This window comes from Vicugna pacos, chromosome 33 (assembly GCF_048564905.1).
Source record: "Vicugna pacos chromosome 33, VicPac4, whole genome shotgun sequence".
Classification (NCBI taxonomy): Eukaryota; Metazoa; Chordata; class Mammalia; order Artiodactyla; family Camelidae; genus Vicugna; species Vicugna pacos.
The window spans coordinates 3,169,753-3,189,660 of record NC_133019.1 but is presented as its reverse complement, the minus strand read 5'-3'; the positions used below and the strand labels follow the sequence as shown (position 1 = coordinate 3,189,660).

Genomic DNA, 19,908 nt, shown 5'->3' with positions numbered 1-19,908 from the left:
TGGGTCCAAGGAGCTGTGAGATGGGGGTGAAGTCTGGCGCGGAGACAAGGGGCTGAGGTCACTGGGATGATGTTACGTAGAAACAGGTGCAGCATTCCTCAGATGCTAAGAGAATCCTGTATCTCCGGCTGGTCGGTATGTAAAGTGAGGATGGGGACACATGCAGAGTGGAAGGAAAAAGGAGCTCGGAGGCATCGCAGGACCACTGTTACCCTCACGCTGGAAGTTTCCACCAGAGCAGAGGTTCTCAAAGTGTGGTCCGCAAACCAGCAGCTTCCGTGTCACCTAGGAACTTGTTAGAAATACGGGTTCTCGGGCCCCGGATCCACTGAATCCGAAACTCTTGGGGTGGGGCCCAGCCATCTGTGTTTCAAGCAGCCCTCTGGATGACCCTACTGCCCACTAAAGTTTGAGAACTGCTGGTTTAGATTTTGCAGAGGAGAATTGCCTGACTGAGCTAGATTCAGCAGAACCGGGGGGAAGGCCTCCGAGGCGCAGGCAAGGTGCCAGCTTCCCTGCGTATGCTCAGGGTGGGCTGACCTGTTTGTAGCCTCTGTCCTTGGCCCTGGGTCCCCTGCCCTTTCCAAAGAAATACTGAGCCAGATCAGATGACTACATTGGCACAAGATCACACTTTAGTTTAGAGACACATTTGCATAAATACTTGAAATGGGTCCACCCTGCAGGTGGGAGCCCGAGAACACGGCTCTCCACAGCCCTGCAGTTCGCGGCCCCCCAGGCGATGGATTTAATAATGAAGAGGGTCCCGGTCATTTCTGAGGACACTCACGGTCCACCCCCACCCCACGACTCTCCTTTACGTAATTTTTTCCCCTCTGAGGTAGCTTATTTATTGGGGGAACCAAGTAGAAAAAAGTGTTTTCATTTAACTTCGCTAGTCCTTTGCAGACAGGCTGACCACGCCTCTGGTTTGGGTCGTAAGTGTGCTCTTTACCTTTTTACCTCTGCCCTCTACTTGAACCCAAGCAAGGTCCAATCCGCGAGATAGTAGACTGAGCGTCTGTTGTCTGTCTCCTCTCCCCTCCAGCCCAACCAGAGGGGCTGTGGCAGTGAGGGGCCTGGGGAGGCCATGCCACCTCCAGAGGTGGGGTCACTGTAGCACGGCCCTGGTCTGCACCCCACACCCTGAGTGCATGAGCACAAGCCTGGCCCACCCGCTGGGTCACGGGGAGCACGGCTGGCTCCCGCAGGGCTTGGCATCCTCAGGCTTCAGAGCCTCGTCGCAGGTGGCGGAGGCCTGGCCGCTGGGGTCCAGGCACTCCACGGTCCGCCGCTGCCAGCCAGCTCCGCAGCTGCTGGAGCACTCAGACCAGTCTCCCAGCACCCACTGCACGTTGAGCAGGGGCTGGATGACGTTGGTGGTTGTCCTCTCCTTGCCGCCCTGGATGCTGAAGTTCACGTCGTTTGGGACGTAGAAGGTGTATTTGACTCTGGGGGGAAAGACCTCCCCGGGGACTGTCAGGAGCTGCACGGTCAGAGGCTCGGGCAGGGGCTGGAAGCTCTGCAGCCGCTCCAGGGTGGCAAGGGAACCGCTGTACTTGAGGATGGTCCCCTTCGCCAAGATGTCCTGTTCGATGGCGGAGATGGCCAGGTTCCCATTGAGCAGGTACCGCCCGTCGGCAGTCTTCAAGGCCAGGTAGTTGCCGTCGTTCTGGACCCCTGGGCGGCTCCACTGTTTCACGTCAATGTTTGTGGCACCAGCGGGGATGGTGACGATGTCATTGTAGCCATATCTGTGAGAGGACCAGAAAGACATCCTTAGGGCCGGCCGCTCCCCAGCCCCGTGCTCAGGAAGTTGGCCCGCAGTGACTGGGGTGGGCGGACCAGAACCACGAGCAAACAAGGAAGCAGCCGCCCCAGAGCTCCAAATAAATCAGCGGCTGAGGCCAACAGGAATGCTTTATATGCTGGGATTTTCAAGGGTTTTTGTTTTGCCTGGCAGCTCTCTTTCAAATGTTTGGCGTCTGGATCTTGACGATAGCTCAGAGGAGAAGGCAGCCTGGAGGGGTGTGAAGGCTGCATCCTTGCTGCCAAACCTGGGCTCTTGGCTCAAACAAGACTGCGGACACATGTAGCACCTGGTACTGATATAAACTTCACTTGGCCACGTTCATCCCAGAGCTGAAATCCATGTGGAAAAATCTGCCCCACCCGCCCTTTCCAGAATCTGACCAGATGGGCGCCTCGCTCCAGCTCTTACAGTTGATCAGCCCCTGGTGTTTGGCTAACGTGGCTCTCAGCAGGGATCTGGGCGACACGGCTGCCTTGGGTGTGCCTAGCCCCGTGAGCTGGGGTGCTGGTGGGGACAGTGTTTCAGCTTTGCTGTAGGCCCAGGGCTTTATGTTGGATGGAGAAACCTTAGTTCTTCTTTTCTCCTGGGGTAAAAGCATTTGGGTTTCACAGGCTGGGAAGAAAGCGAAGAGGACTGAGGAAGCCCGTAACTGGCTGTCTGCTGTTCCCGCCTCACGCCCAGCTGGGGCCAGCCGCTTGGTCTGGGGCAGCTGTGAAAGCACCCGGGGCCCATGTGTCTCATGCCTAAGAGCCCCAGTGTCTGACTCTCCCACACCCCATGCTGCTTTCTTCTGTGTCTGTTGAGTTTAAATTTGAAAAGACTCCCGAGTTGCCTCCTGTGGACTGATGCTGTTCTCTGAGCCGGACGCGAGCGAGAGAGACAGCAAGGAGCGCAGTGCGGCTGCCTGACCTGACGCAGCCCTGCCCTCCCTCTCTGGGGGGGTCTCCCTCTCCAGTGGAGTCGCTCTCTCCGGGGGAGTGGTGTGCAGGGGCGGGGAAAGTAGCCCAGGAGTGGAGAAACCTAGGTTCTCTTCTGGCTGACATCACCTATCGCTGTGACCTGAGAGGAGTGACATGATGTCTTTATGCCTTAGTTTCTTCATCTGTAAATGGGGGATAAGGGTCTTGGCCTTGATAGACTGTTTTTAGGAATCAACCAAGGCCACAGAAGTGAAAACCTGTAAATAAATACCAGGGGCTTTATGAACGTGTGGCTTTAAGGTGTGGAAAGGCATCTGGAGTGCTCAGATTCATGAAGCCCTGAGGCTGCCAGGGTCCTCCTCCCTCCCCCTCTTCCCTGAGTCACCTGCAGGAAGGACAGGACTCCCCTGGTGTGGGGTGAAAGGTCCTTCCCAAAACAAGCCTGGAGTTGCTGCTTTCTGGCAAAGATCTTGGAGACTCAGTGCAGCCCCATTGCTGATTGACTCAGAGATGATACATCCCTGCCCATGTGGCCTCCGGCCGCCCTGTGAGCCACCCTCTCTGTGGGCCAGACCCTGAGCCAAGTGTTCTGCCCATCTCGTGACTCCTTACAATGACTCTGAGATGGAGAGGATGCTGGTGTTTTATAAAGAAACTGAAGCTCAGTACTCCACAGGTCTGGAGTAGCAACTACAATTCAACTTAGGCCCCCATGACTCCAGAGCCCAGTCTGCTGTTGCAGCTGGGGACAGATCTCCTGGGGAGACCCACCTGGAGGGGTTGAAGAAACCGGAGACCTTCCTGCACGAGTTTCCTTCGCCCCCGCACACCCCACATCTGTCCAGCTTCCTAGGCGAGCCCAGCACGTGGTCACAGCCAGCCTTGACACACTGGCCACGGACACAGATGGCCAGGGTCTCTGGCCCACACAGGGTGCCATCGATCACCTGCATCAAGGGAAGGGGAGAGGGAGGTCAGGGAGGGTGTGGTGATACCAACGCAGCCCTCCTGTCGGCTCCTGCCAGGTGGCCTTCCTCCCCACCTGTGGACCTGGGTTCCAGTGGGAACCTCACCTTGGCCTCGAACACTTTGAACTCACTCCGACCCCGGGCCCGGCAGAACAGCTTGCAGCGGTCTTGGGGGGACACCCCCGCGTACTTGGGGACCCACTGCAGGAGGTTCCCGTCCATGTCCGTGTAATTGTAGGCATTGTACTTCTCACACTGCTGTTCCCTGAAGCTCTTCCCTAACAAAGAGCATGAGAAGGCATGGAGTTAACACGCTGAGCTGCAGCTGGGAGGACCCCCTGGAGAAGGGCCGGGGTCCTGGGCACTTTTCTTCCTCCTGGACTTGACCCAGCCCCAGGACACAGGACCAGTGTCACCTGGCCCAACTTCCCTAAACACCGACCTCGCCCCACCTAGCGTGGCCCTTACTCATGGGGCAAAGAGAGGAGCAGCCAGCCTCAGCTGGGCTTCTGGGGAAAAGAGCCTTCCTGTATGGGAGGAGCTTCATTCTGCTTCACAGACGAATGAACTCAGGCAGGGACAGGGGACAACTCAGTAGGCTTTGAAGGCACATGTTTTGGAGCCTCTGGTAATTGTGCTCTGTTGTGACATCCTTGGTGACATGGATGTGTGTCCAAAAGCTCCTGGGTCTACACGTCCGGTTCCGGTCCACTTGCTGTAATTCTGGGTGTCTGCGGGGACTCCACTTGTAGTACTGTAGTTGCCTCCAGCCCAGCCAGGCCCAGCTCCACATGGGTCCTCCATGGGCTGGTTTGATCTTCATTTGGTGACACTACCGCATTCCAGTCTGGGACCGACACCCCAGTATCATGGAACATTGGAGCATCTGCATCACTCTTTCTAACCCGGGGCTAAGCCTTACCCTCCATCAGGACAACCTATGATCTTAAATGTCTCCATCCCACTCTCACCACCCCAGTCCCCCTCTCACAGGCCCAGGCCTTGTGGTTTCCTGTAAGACTTAGTGCCCAGCCTCCAGAACAATCCGTCTGAAGTAAGACCTGGGTTTTTCTTTTTCACAGTCCTGAAGTTCAACCTGCACTTACTACTGAGTTTCTCCACCCCAGCTGTACATCTGCCTGACCTGTGCAGACTTCAGATCACAGACGGCCACGGCCTCCCCCTGAGATTCTGAGGTAGGACATCTGAGGGGCCTGGGCCTGCGTGGAAGCTTCCAGGGGACCTGAGGGGACAGCGGGCGTAGAGAGCCTCCAGATGCTATTTTAGCCTTCATGCACCTTTGACTGGCCTGGAAATGCTGCTACACTCAGCCTGACTCTGTCTGGGAGAATCAGTGCCCCTCAAACCTCCCCTCAAATCGGCACCATCTCAGTCCTCCAGCCCCTGCTCAGCCCTGACTCCCTGAGAAGCTTCTGACAAGTCCAGGCTTCTCCTGGCTCCGGATGCCCTGTAAGTCTGGGGTCTGTGCCTCACAGGTTGAGCTTTAATGGCTTTGTGAAAGGGGTCCACGTGTTCCTGAGAACAAAGAACACGCTATTTATGTCATTATAATACCCATTACAGTTCTAGCCACACAATAGGCACTAAAAACACACTTATTGATCGAGATGGCTGACTCTGTCCATGTCTGCCTCGTACTTTATATTCATCCCATCCCCTTTCTCTCTCTCTCTCTCATTCTCTCGCTCCCCACCCCCCTGTGAATACTTCTCTCGTATGCCAGGCAGACTCTCCCAATTTCAGCGCGAAGTTTCTAGAGCCTCGTGCCATTACTGATTCTCCTTGTCTTGCAAAACTGCAGAGCCTCCAGATTCCCTCATTAGCACCATCCCAGCGCCAGCGCCTCTGCGCTTGGGTGAGTCTCTGAAAGCGCTGCTTGTCAGTTGCTGCCTGCCAACACTTCCTGGAGATGGAAGGGATGGTGGGGAGAAGACTGCCACTGATCCCCTCCCTTCGGGTCTCTGCCTCTGAGTTAACGCCTGTGCTTTCCAGCAGGCACTGGGGTGGAATGTGCCGGGGTGGGGGGGCGGGGGCTGCTTCCCAGGAAGGTCTGTCAGGCAGCTGCCACAGCTCCAGGGGAAGGTGGGCAACTCTTCTCAGAAAGAATGCACACTAGAATCAGATTCAGAAATCTTACCTCTGCCGTGGGCTGAACGTTGGCTGGAAAGACATTGGAGGTTTGGCTCTGACACTTGCTTTGGAAAACGCTTCCATTCTCCATACAGACAGGGCTCAGACGCCTCCAGGAGGAGTTTTATCCTAGGCCAGCCCCTCTGCAAAGCCCTCCCCCACCCCAACCGAACAAGTCTGGTTGGGATAGACATCCCCATCTCTTCATCTGGGAAGACAGGGTGGTTTCTCTCCTTGACTTTGCCAGGCTCTCCCAGCACAGGGTGAGCTGTCCTGGGTCGCTACGGGCTGCCCTGAAGCTCGGTGCCTCGCAGAGCCGGTTTATGCCTGTATCCCGGGAAAGCCGGCCCCAGGAGACCGCCCACCCCTCTGGGGCTGTGCTGCGGGGCCACAGCCGCTGCTCCGGCACTTACCGTCGGGGGGGCACTCCTCCGTGCGGCATGACTGGTACTTGGTTCTCCGACCCAGGCAGTATCTCCCTCCATTCTGAGGCTCCGGGTTCTTGCACTCACGGTGTGAAAACTGCACCCCTCCTCCGCAGGTCCTTGAACATTCTCCCCAGGGTCCCCATGGGGCCCAGCCTCCGTCCACCACGATCTGCAACACACAAGGCCACACTGGGTCTGGAGCAGAGGGGAGGAGGCCTCAGCCTTGGTGTGACCTCACCTAGTTAACGCTCGTCCTGGTGCACAGAGTTCGGTAAACTGCCCAAATCATTTGCACAATGACCACGTGGCCTGCGTGGTTGCAGCTTCGTGAACACAGAGGCTGCCCTGGCCTTGCCCGCTGCCGACCCCCTGCCCTCCCTCGCTGCTGACCCCCTGCCCTCCCTGTGCCTTGCCCTTTGCAAGGTGCTCAATAGTAGTTGTTGAATGAACACTTCGATGGGAATAAGGCTGGCTCCAATGCAGTGGTTCTCCATCAGGGCCACTTTTGTCCTCCGGGGACACTTGGCAATGTCTAGAGGCACTGTGGTTGTCACAACTAGGGAGGGTGTGTGCTGCTGGCCTCGCATGGGTAGAGGAGAGGGTGCTGCTAAACATCCAGCACAAACCAGACAGCCCCCGTACCCAGGACGTATGCAGCCTAAATGTCGCCAGTGCTGAGGCTGAGAAGTTCTGATCTAAAGGAATAATCGCTGGGAGGTGTTGCTATGTCTACCAGCTACCAGTTCCAGTGGGAGGATGGTGCCCTGGAAACTGAGAGATGCTTCCAGTTTTACCACTGACCCTGAGAACAAGGCGTTGCCCTTGGTGGGTTCATGGAATTTTCAACATGAAAATAATTTTTAAAAAGTTACAGAAGTCATATGTGCTCATATGAAAAATGAAAAATACAGAGAAGCTTAAAAAATACCACTACCCCAAAATTTTTTTTAAAAAAGTGGGGTGGGTATAGCTCAGTAGTAGAGTGCATGCTTAGCATGCATGAGGTCCTACGTTCAATCCCCAGTACCTCTGTTAAAAAAAATTTTTTTTTAAAGTACCGCTACCCAGATGAACCCACTGACATGATTTTTATCAACATCCTTTTGTACCTTTGTGCTCTCTAATCATAAAGATGCCATGGTTTTATTTTACACAGATATGATTCTGTCACATATATATATATATAGTATTTTATGATCTATCTTTTCCCCTTAAAAGTAGGTGATAAACATCATCCTGTGATCATTTTATGTCCACCTTTCCCTGTGTTGAGCTTGGCTCTGGTGCTGGGGAGCATTAGCGGGGCCCCCTCTCAGCCTCCCCTCTCAGCAGAGTGTGAAGCACCTGCTGCAGGACAGGGCTGGCACCTGGAAGAGCAGCTGAGTGTCGGGATGGAGGGCTGGGAGTCACGTCCTGGCTTAGGCTCGGAAGGGGCTTATGCTTTACCTGGCCGCGTGGGCTCCTGGGCCTCAGTGCAAAGGATGTGCCACTAGGGACGGCCCTCCGGAGGGTGAGCGCTCAGGCCACCCTGGTGATTCACAGCTGGGCCAGGACCAGTGGGTGCTGTTTCAGAGATGGCTCAGTGACTCACAGCAAGAGAAATGTGATCAGCCTCACAGTTTGGAAGTATTAAGAGCAGGGCAAAGACGCAAATCATTTACAAACTCTCACTGGCGTTGCTTTTGCTTCTCCTTGCAAGTTTACTCTGTCCTGGGCCAAGTGTTCTCTGCCTGGTCAGAGGTGATTCTGATTCCTCCTTCCCTCCTCCGTGAGTGAGGAGTCTCCACAGCTACTCTCATTCTCCTGACCTCTGGTTGTGAATTCAACTCGGGCACGGGCAGGAGAGGGCCACTTTCCCCTCAGTCCTTGACGGACACTCCTCGTCTGCTGTTTATCATAGAATTCATACGGGTCTCCACAACTGGTCTCTTGTTGGGGTGTCTCACCCCATCACCAGCCTCCACAGGCTTCAAGCAACCCCACAGCTGCACCCCAAGTGCCAGGAGCACTTCCGGTGTCATCCGTCCGCTCTGAGTACAGCCTCAAGTAGCTCCTCTCGAGTTTGGATAAATATGCTTTGCTTTGTCAAAAGATGAGCAATTTTACTTAGAAGTCTTAGTTGCACCTGGCCCAGAGTCTCTCAGTCCATGGCTTTCAAGTGTGGTTTCCTCCTTGGAAGCGGCCCTCCCTCCTGCCCTCTCCCCCACCCCCGAGTGGCCGCCCTCACCTTGGGTTTCTCCACTTCCTCGGCGGGCAGGCAGCTGCCATCCCAGCAGAGGCGCCCGGGCCCGCAGGGCGTCCCGTCAGCCCAGGGCAGGCTGCCGTTCTTCGTGTGGCAGAGGAACTCGGTGCCGAACACGTGGCACCAGAGCTGGGCACAGATGTCCTGTGGGGAAGTGTTGGGGCAATGGCGGAAGCCCAGCCCAAAGATCTGCCTGCACTGCTCGTCCAGGCTATAGAGGGCCCTGCGGCCTGGGAGGTCTGTCGGGAGGGTCAGGGCCGAGGTGGGGGCATCCAGAAGACAGTCTCCTGAGGGTTGGAGGAAGCAGAGGAACAAGAGTAAGGGGCGGGTCCCCTCCTCCCACATCCCAGTCAGGGCTTCCTGGACCTTGATCTAAGAACTGTCAGTGCTCAATCATCTGTCTAAAGCTCATCCAGTTTTTGACCATCAGTAGTAGCAAGTTTTGTTTTTAAAGATTGAGTGTCTTTCGTTATCCAGAACATCTTATATGCATTCACTGTTTACCTAGGGAATACCGACTAACTGTAGCACTATTCTACCTCATAGTATAAATGGGGATGTAAACGGGCTCTTAAAAATCATGGCATGAGAATGAAGCCAGAGTTCTAATGTTTGGAGAATCAATTACTTTTGTATCAAGAATCAAGAATCAGTCATGCTTTCACCATTTTGCTCAAGTCAGGTCGTCTTCACCAGGCATCTCTCCCCAGTCCTGGCGCCCACAGGGCCTGTCCCGCCTCCCTGCCATTTCCCTGGCATCCTATGGTCTGTCGCGCTAGTCAGAACGTCCCCTTCTGTCCTCTGCACCACACTCTTCCATTCCTTTGAGCTCTGCTGGAAGCCCCCTCCTCCAGACAGACCTTGTCAGACTACTTCCACCTGCTCTGGGGAATAATCTAAGCTGGCCCAGAACTCAGGCTGCTGGAAGCTGGGCCAAGAAAGCGCATGCCTTGTGGCAGGGATGTGATCCCCGTGGCCGGGGAGGGTGGCTGAAGGACACAGCCCGAGTCTCTCCAGCCCTCAATGTCTGCGATGCTCTGTGAAGGGGTTTGGCCAGTGGCCGTGTTGGGAGGCTGGCCGGGCAGATCTCAGCTGCCAGCCGCTGGCCCGGGAGAGGTGGGGAGAGAGCCTGGGGACCTACCATGCCCACTGTCCAGGAGCTCGGTGAGGTACATGGCGCTGCAGGGGGACCAGGGCAGCGTCTTGTTCAGGTGGACGAAGAGGGGCGTCATCATGTGGTGCTTGCCCAGGGGCCCGAAGAGCCGCACGCAGGGGTTGGAGTCGTCGTGGGGCATGCTGAGCACGTGCCCTGGGAGGACGGAACCTGCGGTCTGGCTGCCGCCGCCGCTCTGCGCCCTCCCGCCCGCTCCTCGTGGGAGCCCCGCCTGAGGGCGCTCAGAGGCTGTTCCAGGCCTTGCTCTGGGCCCTTCCCTCCCAGGGAGCTTTCTCAGGGTACGAGGAACACTGAGATCCCTTCATTTTTTGCCTCAACCTGTCCTGATTCGCATTCGCCTCGATGATTCACTCGCTAACGCGGCACTTACGAATGACCTTCCAGAATCCTCACTGCTTAGCTTGGGCGCAGCCTCTCGGCTCTACCTGAGCACGCGTTCTGTGTTTTGGCATTTCCCCAGTGACCTCTGATGCTGGCCCTGGACACTGTGTTAATATGCTGGCCTTGTGCTCGGGGCAGGGCTAAGGGGAGACAGCACACGGCTGCTCTGCACCCTCGCTCTGTGGAATGAGGAGGGGGCTGGCCAGGTCCCCGGAAGCTGGGCTGGCTGGACTTGGGAGGGCAGGTTCCCCGACCCAGCCCAGCACGTGTGGGCATTGGCGGGTGAATCTTACCGAGCTCGTGGGCCAGAGTGTAGGCTGCCTGCAGTCCCTCATCCTTGATCACAGAGCAGCTCTTGCTGGGGTCACAGATGGTGCCGATGTCTGCCACCCCCAGGGTGTCACACATGCCCCTCATCCCACAGAAGTTCTGCCCGGAGGACAGAGCGAGACGTGAGGACGGACACAGGACAGAAACTCTCCCTACTCCTGCCCACCCCGAGTTGAAGGAAATGTTTTAAGCCAAATCCCTATTTCTTCAGAAAGGCCACTTCTCTTTCTATGTCAGCATGTCCTCCGGCTGCCTGGGGCTCGGAGAGCTTGCCAGGGCAGGCAGGAGAGCTGGTGAGTGGTGAAGGGCGAACCCCACAGCAGGCCAGCTGGGGCTTGACAGCAGGTGCTGCCCCTGGGTGGCTGCTCAGTGCCTTGGTTTCCCAAGCTGAAAAGTGGGGCTAAAACCACAGTACTCGCCTCTGGGTTGAACTACCATTACAAACGGACCCCCCCACCTCCAGTTCCAACTCTCCTCTCACTGTGCAGTTTGAGCCCATTTCCTTGTTATGAGCTCAGCAGACAGCTGGTCACAAAGTTCTGGAAAAGAGCCCTCACGAGATTCCTCTCCTTCCCTTGCAAATACTTCACACTTGTCCTCATGACCTTCTCCTCCTCGTCCACACACCAGGCTCCTGGTGTCCAGCCAGGGCCAGCAGGGAGCCGGTCCCCCCCATCTGGGCAGCCCACAGCCCTCCCTCTGGCCCGCACCTGCCTCCCTCCCTCCTTCCCTCCCTCCCTCCCCGGTTTCCCGAGGCCCGCGGACCAGTCTGGTGAGCAGGATGGCCGTGTCGAAGTGCTCCGGGTGCCGGTCACTGGGCTGGTTGAAATGCTGCTGCCAGCTGCAGAAGTTCCGCAGCGTGAGCCCCCCGTTGTCGGACACCATCGGGCCCCAGTACTCGTCTTCCACTATCAGCACTTTCACCACCATCAGGTTGATGGAGTTCCTGATGCTGGGGTGCTTGTAGACGCGGGCTGCCACCGACATCAGTGTCAGGATGTGATTCTGCCGGCAGGGGGAGTGGAGAGTGAAGGGGAGGTCGCTCAGCCATGGCCCGCCCCGCCATCACCCGGAGCAATGCAGCCGCCTGTGGGCTGGGCTGGGCAGAGCATTGGTATAGAGCACCTCGAAGACCCACAAACCCCTGAGGCCCTGGCATCATTGCCCTTCATCGTACATATAGGAAATTCGCGGCCCAGTAGCTGGTCCACAGTTCCAGAGCTAATGAGTGTCCAGCCAGCGTGTGAGCCCAGAATGCCTGGCTCCACACCACAGCTTGTGCGTTTAACATCCTGACCAGCCACATGTGGCCACGGACATCTAAACCCGTTAAAACTCAAGGAAATAAAACCACAGCTCCTCTGCCACACCGGCCACATTTCCAGGGTGTCACAGGCATCTATGGCTCATGGCTACTGTCCCGGGCCAAGCGGACGACATCTTTATTTCCATCATCACACAGAGTTCTACTGGGCTGCACTGGTTATTTAGCCTTAGCGCTCACACCAGCTGTCTTCCTGCCAGTCCCCCGTCCCCACTCCGCTCTCTGCCCAGAAGCAGTTATCTGAGCATTCAAGGTTGGTAGAGTTCTCTCTTAGAATCCAGACGAGCCTTTCCCCAATGCCTGTTGGAGTAACCCCTACCCTTCAGGGTGGGAACCACTTTGCTCTGTCGCTCCTAACCACAGCTCCTCCATCCCAGTCACAGAACGCACCTACGACATCTCATCAATTGCTCACAGTAACTCTGGGAAGCAGGGACTGTGATCCCCATTTCATGAGCGGGGAAGTGGAGGTTCACACACGTTAAATGACTTGTCTAAAGTCGCTCGGCTCTCAAAGCCAGGAGGCCAGCCCAGGCGCGTCTGTCTCCAAGGTCTACACTCTTCTCATGAACTTATGCTTGGCCCGTCGGCTTCTGCCTGGACAGCCCCGAAGGGTCTATTTCCCTCTGCTGGGGACGTGAGAGAATTGGGTGGGCCCAGTGGGACCCAGGCGCTCAGGCTCTCACTGCTTCCAGTCCCACCAAGCCCAGCTGAAGGAGTCCACATCAGTGCTTGGTCTCTGTTCCATCCCTGGGCTGCCAGCTGCTCCAAGGCTTCGGGAGAGGCCAGACTGGGGCTCAGTCTCCTGCCTCGGGGACCTCTAGAAGCGAGTCTTCTTGGACGGTTTTGCAGAGCAGGAGATAAAGGGGGCAGAGGCATGCACGCCTTCCACCAGGATTGTGACCAGCTGAGCTGCCACTCACCGCCCTGCTCCCTGTTCCCTAGGGCACCACCTCCTGCGATGGATGGTGGGAGTGGAAGGAGGGGAAAGGAGGCTGAAAGGCTAGAGAGGGACATTCCATGGGTTGAGGCCATGTGAGGGCATTCCAGATGAATCCCATTATTTGTGAATGGGATCTGTCTGTCCACCTCGCAGGCAACGAGCCAGATATTTTGTAAGCCCTACAAACGGGTTGGCAGGTTACTTAGCACGTCAAGCACTCAGGCTATGTTTAGGCTGATGTAAACATCTTATCAGCAAAGCTGAAACTTGGCACTGGCTCCTGGAGTTGGATTCCTGAGGGAAACAGGCAATCACGTCATTATGCAATGAGAGGTGAGGGCTGAGGAGTGGCAGCCTGCTGGGGCTGCTTCTCCAGGTCTCCACTGCTTCTGGGGCTCAAAGAGTCTCCCGGTCTCCTGCCCCAGGAAGGGCCAGGGCCCAGCCCCTGGAACGTCTAAGACCACCTGCAGCTCTCCTCGCAAGACGCCTTCCCTTTGAGTCCCGACGTCACAATCTCAGAGCAGGGAGATGTCTTACAAAGAAGGTGTGACGACCAGAGACGCCAGCCGCTCAGCAGTGGGCCCTGAAGGCGCGGCCTACGGAAGTGAAGACCTGAGGTTTAAGAAAGGCCCAGTTCCCAAGCCGCCCACTCAGACTGAGCAGAGACCATGCAGTGGGCACGTCCCCAGTGAAAACTGAAGGCACACAGTGCGAACTGTGTCATGAAGGACAGCGTGGGGGTGCTTCCCAGCACGGAGGTTCTCGGAGGCTCCTCCTTTGAGCTCAGGGAGCTCACAGCATCTTCTCCAGACACGGAGTAACTGTCGGGCTGAGCCAGCGTGAGAGCCGTTTCCCTTCAAGGCAGTAAGTGGACAGGAGGACAGTCGGAGGTGGTTCTGGCTACTTTTTCAGGAGATAGTTTCCATTGCAAGAGGGCTTCCAGGACGTGTGGCCCAGTGTTTCTCTGAAAGTCCCCTCCTCTTCTGTCTCACTGAGTTTCTGGGGACTGGAGCCCCACCATCCCCGCAGCAGCTCCTCTGAGGAGCAGTGGCAGGAGTTCCCTGGGGGAAGGACCTGCGCCTGGACAGGAGGGCGGCTGTGAGTCCATGAGCCCCCGCTTCTTGGCCCAGCTCCTGGGCCAGAAGGGCCGGCCTGACTTCCAGTCCCAGAGAGAGCAGGTCCAGAAGCCGGCTGGTCAAGGAGAAGGTCAGCTGGCTTGCTCCACCACCGGTGTCTATGTACAGCTCTGAGCGCCAGCCCAGTGCGGGCTACTGGCTGCCAGGGAGGGGGCCCCTGCACAGCAGAAAACCTCCCATGGCCACGGCGTCGGGAGGATCAGAGCCCATGGCCAGCCTGGTTGGGTCGTCACAACCCTGCTCTCGGATGACCTGAGTTCTTGTGAGGGAAAGTTGGGCACTTTTCAGGGAGCCTCCTTCTCCATTGGTGCCCCCAGGACCTGAAGGAGAGAAAAAATGCCCACCAGCTGGGCCGGGACATAGCGCTCTGATTCTCTGACATGCAAACAAGGCGATTCTTCGCCTGCAGCTCCTGCACAGCCCGGCCAGCCCTGGTAGGAGTCCGAGGGAGGCTGGGCCTGGGCCAGGCGTGCTCTCAGCAGTTCCTGCCCAGAACGTCTTCCCTCACGCTCTGCTCATCTGCTCTTCCCGCTGTGAGCCCAGTGCTTTCCTCGCTTTCCTCGCAGCGTGTCTGGGAGCAGCGGGGAGAGGAGGAGTGGTGACCTGGAAGCCCTGCCACCTCAGCAGCTTCCCCTTCTGGAAGGCTTGGCTCTGTGCTGGGGAGGAGGGGAGGGTGGGGGAGAAGCCAAGGAAGAGGAAAGGAGAGATGGAGAGGAGAGCCGGTCCTGCACGGATGTCCTTCATCCCTCCTCATCCTCCCAGCGGCAGGGCCGCCTCTCCAGAGCACACCCTTGCCAGAAGCACAGGGAGTCCAGCTCACAGTCTGGGCTGAGCGAGCTGAAGGGCAGGCCGTGGCCATTGCTGGCTGGCTGTGATGGCGTGTCACCACCCTGTCCTCCTGCTCTGACAACTGCGTCACCCGAGACAACTCCAGCGTAGCTACGCTTTGTTGAGCATCTACCATGTGCCAGGCCCTGGGTAGGGCACTTTCCATGTTTCTCTGTCTCCTCCAGGCAATGCCAGGGCGTCAGTGTAACTGTTAGGCTGCTGAAGAAACCGAGGTTACAGGAACTGCTAGTTGTTCAAAGTCTCTGCTCTTCATTGTGGCACTGACTGCTACCCAGCTTTGCTGCTGCAAGGAAAGTCTCAGTGGAGCCAGACAAACCCAAGGCGTGTGTGCAAGCAATCGAGGCTGCCCTGACAATGTCTATCAACAGTTACTCCAGAATAGGCCTAGACCGGGGCTGTGCTGGGCGAGCTGGGCCATGTGGTCACTTTCATACTGGGGCTTGTGGGAGACGTTCTCCCCAGAGGGCAAGCGTAAGGGGGAGATGAAATGGCTGGGACTTAGCCCTTCCCTGAAACAACTTGCTGGTGGCCTGAATCTTGGGACTCCCCTGGTCTTCTCTGGGGACAATGAGTGCCGCTCCTTGGACCCTCCCTGCTAAGCGGAGTTCTGAAGCTTGCAGCTGATGCCCTGGCAGGACAGCCTTCCAGACCGAGTGTGGGGCACCGCTCAGCCCCACTCCCCCCTTTCCTGCTCCAGTTTCCTCCAGGGAACAGTTAGCAGCGGCCGGATGCAGACAGAGTTAATGGTCTCTTCCGAGGTGGTCTCTCCTTTCAGAAAGCCCCCTTTGTCTGAGCCCCTTAACTCTGAAACCAGATAAGAAGGTGGGAGGCAGGGCCCCTTCTGTCAAGGGATTAAGTGAACTCAAATGTACGAAGTCTGGAAAACTTCCTTGTCGCTTAGCTTAGCGGCGAGACCAACCTTGCACGCAGCTAATTCTTTCTCTCAGCCTCGAAGGCAGTTTCTTTTCAGGAATGGGCCTCCCTCCCACTGTGGTTGGACGTCTTCTTTGGGCTGCCGGGTTCAATGACCTATTCCTACAACATGGACGAGTGTCAGGGGTCTGCAGAGTCCCAGCCCCCCCTGGTGCTAAAGAGGCTGCAGGCAAACCGGCACTGCACTCAGGCTCAGGAGACCTCCAGCTGTGCGGCCTGGAGGGAGTCGCACGTCGCCTGTGACCTGCACTTCCTTCCTCTGCCCCCTCACAGGTCCTCACCGAGGTGATGTGTGTGAACCGCTCTGCAGATGGAACACACACCCAGGGTGGCTTCCCCACATGGCGCTGAACTTCCCAGAAGACGCATCGTGAAGCAGCCTCATCAATGCTCAGATGAGAATCAACTACCTAGTCCAGGTGCCTGGCTTCGCAGGTGAGGAGGAAAGTCTTTCTTCGTCCTCATCACACACCCCCTGTTGCGAGACACCCCAAAGCACTTTCCATTTGTGTGAACGAAGTCTCCCGGAGACTCCTTGCAGACTTACTTGTAAAGAATTGGATTCTGTTTTGGGAGGTGGGTCTGGGCAGGCAAAGTCTCGGCAAACCCAGACTCGACGTCCACTCCTGTCTTGGCTGAGCTCATGGGCCAATTCAGGGAGTCCAGGGGACTGAGCTGAGAAGTTCGAGTCTATTCTGTGGCATCACCAAAGCTGGTGAGCCATCAGAGCAGAGAGGCCAGTGGGCAGTCATAAAAACAGCTGTGCCTCAGCCCCTGCCCCCTCCCAGTGTGGTGACGGCAGGATACAGGCAATGACATAATAAGACCAAGGGGGAGGTGGCACACCACCCCCGGGAGAGGACCTCAGCCTTCACAGGGGCCTAATGCCTGTTCTGACTCCCTCTCCTGACCCTCAGGGGTTGGCTGGTGCAGAGGTGTGAGTCTGTGTCTGTGCAGGGGGAGCAGATGGGACAAGCATGTGCTTGGTCATCCAGCCAGGAGTCCCACGAGGGTGGAAGTGTTCCTGGGTGGCTCTGCAAAAAGAAAGCCAACTTGTCTGGTGCAGCCAGGCTGGGGCAGGACCCAGCCCAGCCCAGTGCTTTGCGGCTGGCAGCCCTGGACCCGGCACCGCGCATGCCTGCTTTCACATGGCTCTGACGTCAGGAGCTGCTTGTGCGTGCTTAAGGCAAGTATGTGGTGTCTTAAGTGTCTGGGTGGTGAGCTGAGAGAGTGAGATGCTAGGAAGGACCTCAGGGAGGACGTTTGGCTCTGAAGACTGGAAAGCAGTGCCTTTCTCTGCTGCTTCTCTGTGTTCGTGTTGGCTTTCCTACCTCCTGATTCTTAGGCAGATGTCGGAGACGAGTACGTGCGTGGGAGGGGCTCAGCATGTCAGCTCTGGGTTTGCAGTGAATCAGTGAAAGTCCTTTCTGGTGGAGCCCCCGGTAGTTGGGTGTGGCCGCCCTCCCCTGAGATGGGAGAAGCCCCACCTTCCACCCTCTGGAGGACTTGTTTGGGGAAAAGTTGAAGAGAAGATGGCTGGTGCCTCCTTCTGCTCGCATGATGGGCAGGGAACCAGATACTCAATCAGCTCAGACCCGCAGTCCATGGGGCAGACCGCACCAATGGCGCAAAGCTGCCCTCCCACGCTGTGGGAGAAGCGAGCATCAGGGCAGTGTGCGGTGGAACCCGCCTGGGCTTTAACCAGCCCGGCAGCAGCCAGGGAAGCAGCCACAAGGACCGTTCACCTTGAGCTCTTCCCATCCTTCCAGCTAAGGTGCATTTCCCAGTGACTGCAGACTGAGAAACAGGAGGGCCGACCGCACCTCGTCTAGACTACTCTGTACAGGTGATGCTGAAGCACCCGGTGCCCCCAGCAGCTGGGCACAGGCTGAGCCTAGAACAGAGTCCCAGCCAAGACTGCCATCACCAAAAAGGCATCCACTGAGCTGCAGCAGTGGCCAAGGTGCCTGTTTCCAGGAACTGTGACCTCTGGGCAGGTCAGTTCATTTCCACCTGGTCTATCTCTGGTTCTGCGTTTCTCAGGGAAAGAGAAAGTGCAGCCTCTCCTGGAACGGCCTGGCTTCACCTGGCCCTTGGAGGATGACATATACACCTCCTGCTGAGTCCTCACCACCTTTGAAACTAGTTGGAAACAGCCTGGCCACAGGAGCTGTCCCCTGGACTCCGTTTTCCTGCCCCAGCTCAGTAGAGAGCAGTGTCTGGGCAGAGCAGCTGGGGTGGACCAAGGATAGTTCTGGCTCCAGAAGGAACATTAACCAGAAGAGTTCACATCCCACCCCCTTCTCCCTCCCTTTTCCACTGAAGCTTCAGTTTCCCGGGCTGAGCCCCCAGGCAGAAATCCTGTTCCCCTCCCTTCTTGTGCTGATGCTGGCACTGCCAAGTTCTGCCAGGGCTGAACGCCAGGTTGGCAAGGTGTCCGTGCCCCTGATCAGAACCAGCTGGGCGCACAGAAGTTGGGCAGCCCCTTTCCAGGTTCAACTCCCTGCAAACAATGTCTTTTACTTATGGCAGCCTCAGTTCTGCAGGCACAGGGAATCTTTCCATCCCAGCTGCCTTTCCTTGGGAGCCTCTCAGGTCTGGAGACAGTAGAGGGCTGAGAAATGGGGGTTGCGTGGATGTTCCTCCAAAATGTTCACTTATCATCTCCGTTGGGAGAGGCAGGTGTCTGGGGCGGGGGGTGCTTTAACCCACTTTCAGTTCGGGATGTGAGTGGTTGGGGTGAGGGGAAGAAGCCCAGGACCTCCGCTGTAAACTGGAAGGGACAGACTGGGAGGAGCAGTTGGTAGCCCAGGTGCCAGAGGTTAAGAAAAGAGTGACTTGACTGCTGCGCTCTCTCGGAAAGGAGAGAACCTTCTTTGGGGTGAGGAACGGGAAGGGTTTTCTCAGAAGGACTGGAAAGGGAAGACTCTGGAGACTCTGGGAGGTGACTGGGGCCTCCAGGCAAGGCGAGTCCTACCTGCAGGTCGGCTCCGTAGAACCGAGCCATGGACGCATCGGCCACCAGCAGCGTTTCCACGAAGCGAGCCTCAGATACAAACCGCTTGGTCCTACTCGTGGCGCCCAGTGTCGGTGGCAGCTCGCTGGCGCCTTCTGCCTCCTCTTCTTTGCTCTCCTCGTCCTCCTTCTCCTCCTGTTCCTCGTCCTCGTCCTCCTCATGCGCGTGGGCTCCACTCTCCTGCCTCTGCCCCTCTCCCTTCTCCACCTCCCACTCGGGCGCTCCGGGCAGGGGCTGGGCTTCGGCGGCGGCGCGCCCGGGCCCCCAGCGCTGCAGGCGGTGCGGCTGGTGCAGGGAGTCCCCCGCGCCCTGCGGCTGGATGGTGAACTCCTCGCCGTCCAGCAGGAAGGAGCCGCTCAGCCCGCGGCACAGGCTGAAGGCCGCCAGCGACTCGGGCTCCCCGTTCACCGTGCCGGAGAAGAAGCAGCCGCGCAGCTCCCGCTCGCCCCCGGCCGCCCCGCCGGAGCCCCCGAGGCGCTCGATCTTGAACTCGGGCGCCAGGAAGCTGGCGTCGGGCGCCAGGCGCAGCACGAAGCCCTGGCCGAAGGCGGACAGGTGGAGCGCGAGCTCGCCCGCGCCGCTCGGCAGCTGCGTGGGCACCACCAGCGCCGAGGCCGGCCCCCCGCCGCCGGGCCGGGCCGGGGCGCCGCGGGCGAGCGGCGGCGGCGGCGGCGGCAGCAGGAGCAGCGGCAGCAGCAGCAGGAGCGGCGGCCACCGGGGGGCGGCGCGGGGCATGGGGGCTGCGGCCGCGGCGCGGGAGAAGGAGGAAGCGGGCCCGGCGCGGGCAGGTGCGGGCGGCCCGGCAGCCGTCCCCGGGGGAAGGAGAGCGAGAGTGGGGCCGGGCGCGTGGCCGGTGGGCGCCTGGCGGCGGCGGTCCCCGGGCGGCCCCTCTGGCCGGCGCTGCCGCTGCTCCAGCTGAGCGCGAGCAGCTGGCGGCTGATCCGCGTGCGCGTCCTCCGCCCCCGCCTCCTCCCCACCCCGGGAAGCACAGAGCGGGCTGCCGAGCCCTTCGTATTTATACTTCCTTCCCGGCTTTGACATAAGAGGTTTATTTCTGATCTCTCACTATTCCCGTTTCCCCTCCCCTGGGATCAGAGAGAGAAACTTAAAAGAGGGAGCGAGAGAGGAGAGAAAAAAATTTTGGATGAAATGTAAAACCAATCAGGAGTCAGCGGGACTCGCTCCCCCCCTCCCCCGCATCCCCGTTAAATGTCAACTCCAGCTTTGCCCCCTTCCCTTTACATGGCCTCACATTAACTCCTGCAGTGCTGGACAGGCCCTTGCAGCGTCCTTGGGGAGA

The 19,908-nt window shown here is 57.9% G+C and overlaps 1 protein-coding gene and 1 long non-coding RNA gene across 5 annotated transcripts in view; one reads left to right on the top strand and one right to left on the bottom strand.

Annotated features, from left to right (window-relative positions):
• The window catches only part of LOC116276707 (uncharacterized), an 85,802-nt gene that overhangs the window by 55,306 nt on the left and 10,588 nt on the right, over positions 1–19,908 (top strand). For all 4 annotated transcript variants that reach the window (XR_012066688.1, XR_012066690.1, XR_012066689.1 and 1 more), the window contains 2 exons: positions 4,784–4,897; positions 15,866–16,027. This is a non-coding gene — a long non-coding RNA (uncharacterized lncRNA). The remainder of the gene's footprint in view (positions 1–4,783; positions 4,898–15,865; positions 16,028–19,908) is intronic.
• ADAMTS8 (ADAM metallopeptidase with thrombospondin type 1 motif 8) lies at positions 776–19,887 on the bottom strand. Its single transcript, XM_031670309.2, has 9 exons — positions 18,570–19,887; positions 11,173–11,412; positions 10,371–10,506; positions 9,664–9,831; positions 8,508–8,809; positions 6,266–6,449; positions 3,807–3,979; positions 3,505–3,680; positions 776–1,754 (listed from the first exon to the last, which is right to left on the bottom strand). The coding sequence occupies exons 1-9, from the start codon at positions 19,647–19,649 to the stop codon at positions 1,184–1,186; spliced, it is 3,030 nt and encodes a 1,009-aa protein (XP_031526169.2). The 5' UTR covers positions 19,650–19,887; the 3' UTR covers positions 776–1,183.

Coding starts and splice junctions, on each gene's coding strand:
- ADAMTS8 (XM_031670309.2), bottom strand. CDS start 19,649: ATGTCAAAGCCGGGAAGGAAGTATAAATACGAAGGGCTCGGCAGCCCG. Junction 10,507..11,172: donor CCATCCTGCTCACCAGACTG/GTCCGCGGGCCT, acceptor TCCTCCGGGCAG/AACTTCTGTGGGATGAGGGG. Junction 8,810..9,663: donor GCTCCTGGACAGTGGGCATG/GTAGGTCCCCAG, acceptor TCCAACCCTCAG/GAGACTGTCTTCTGGATGCC.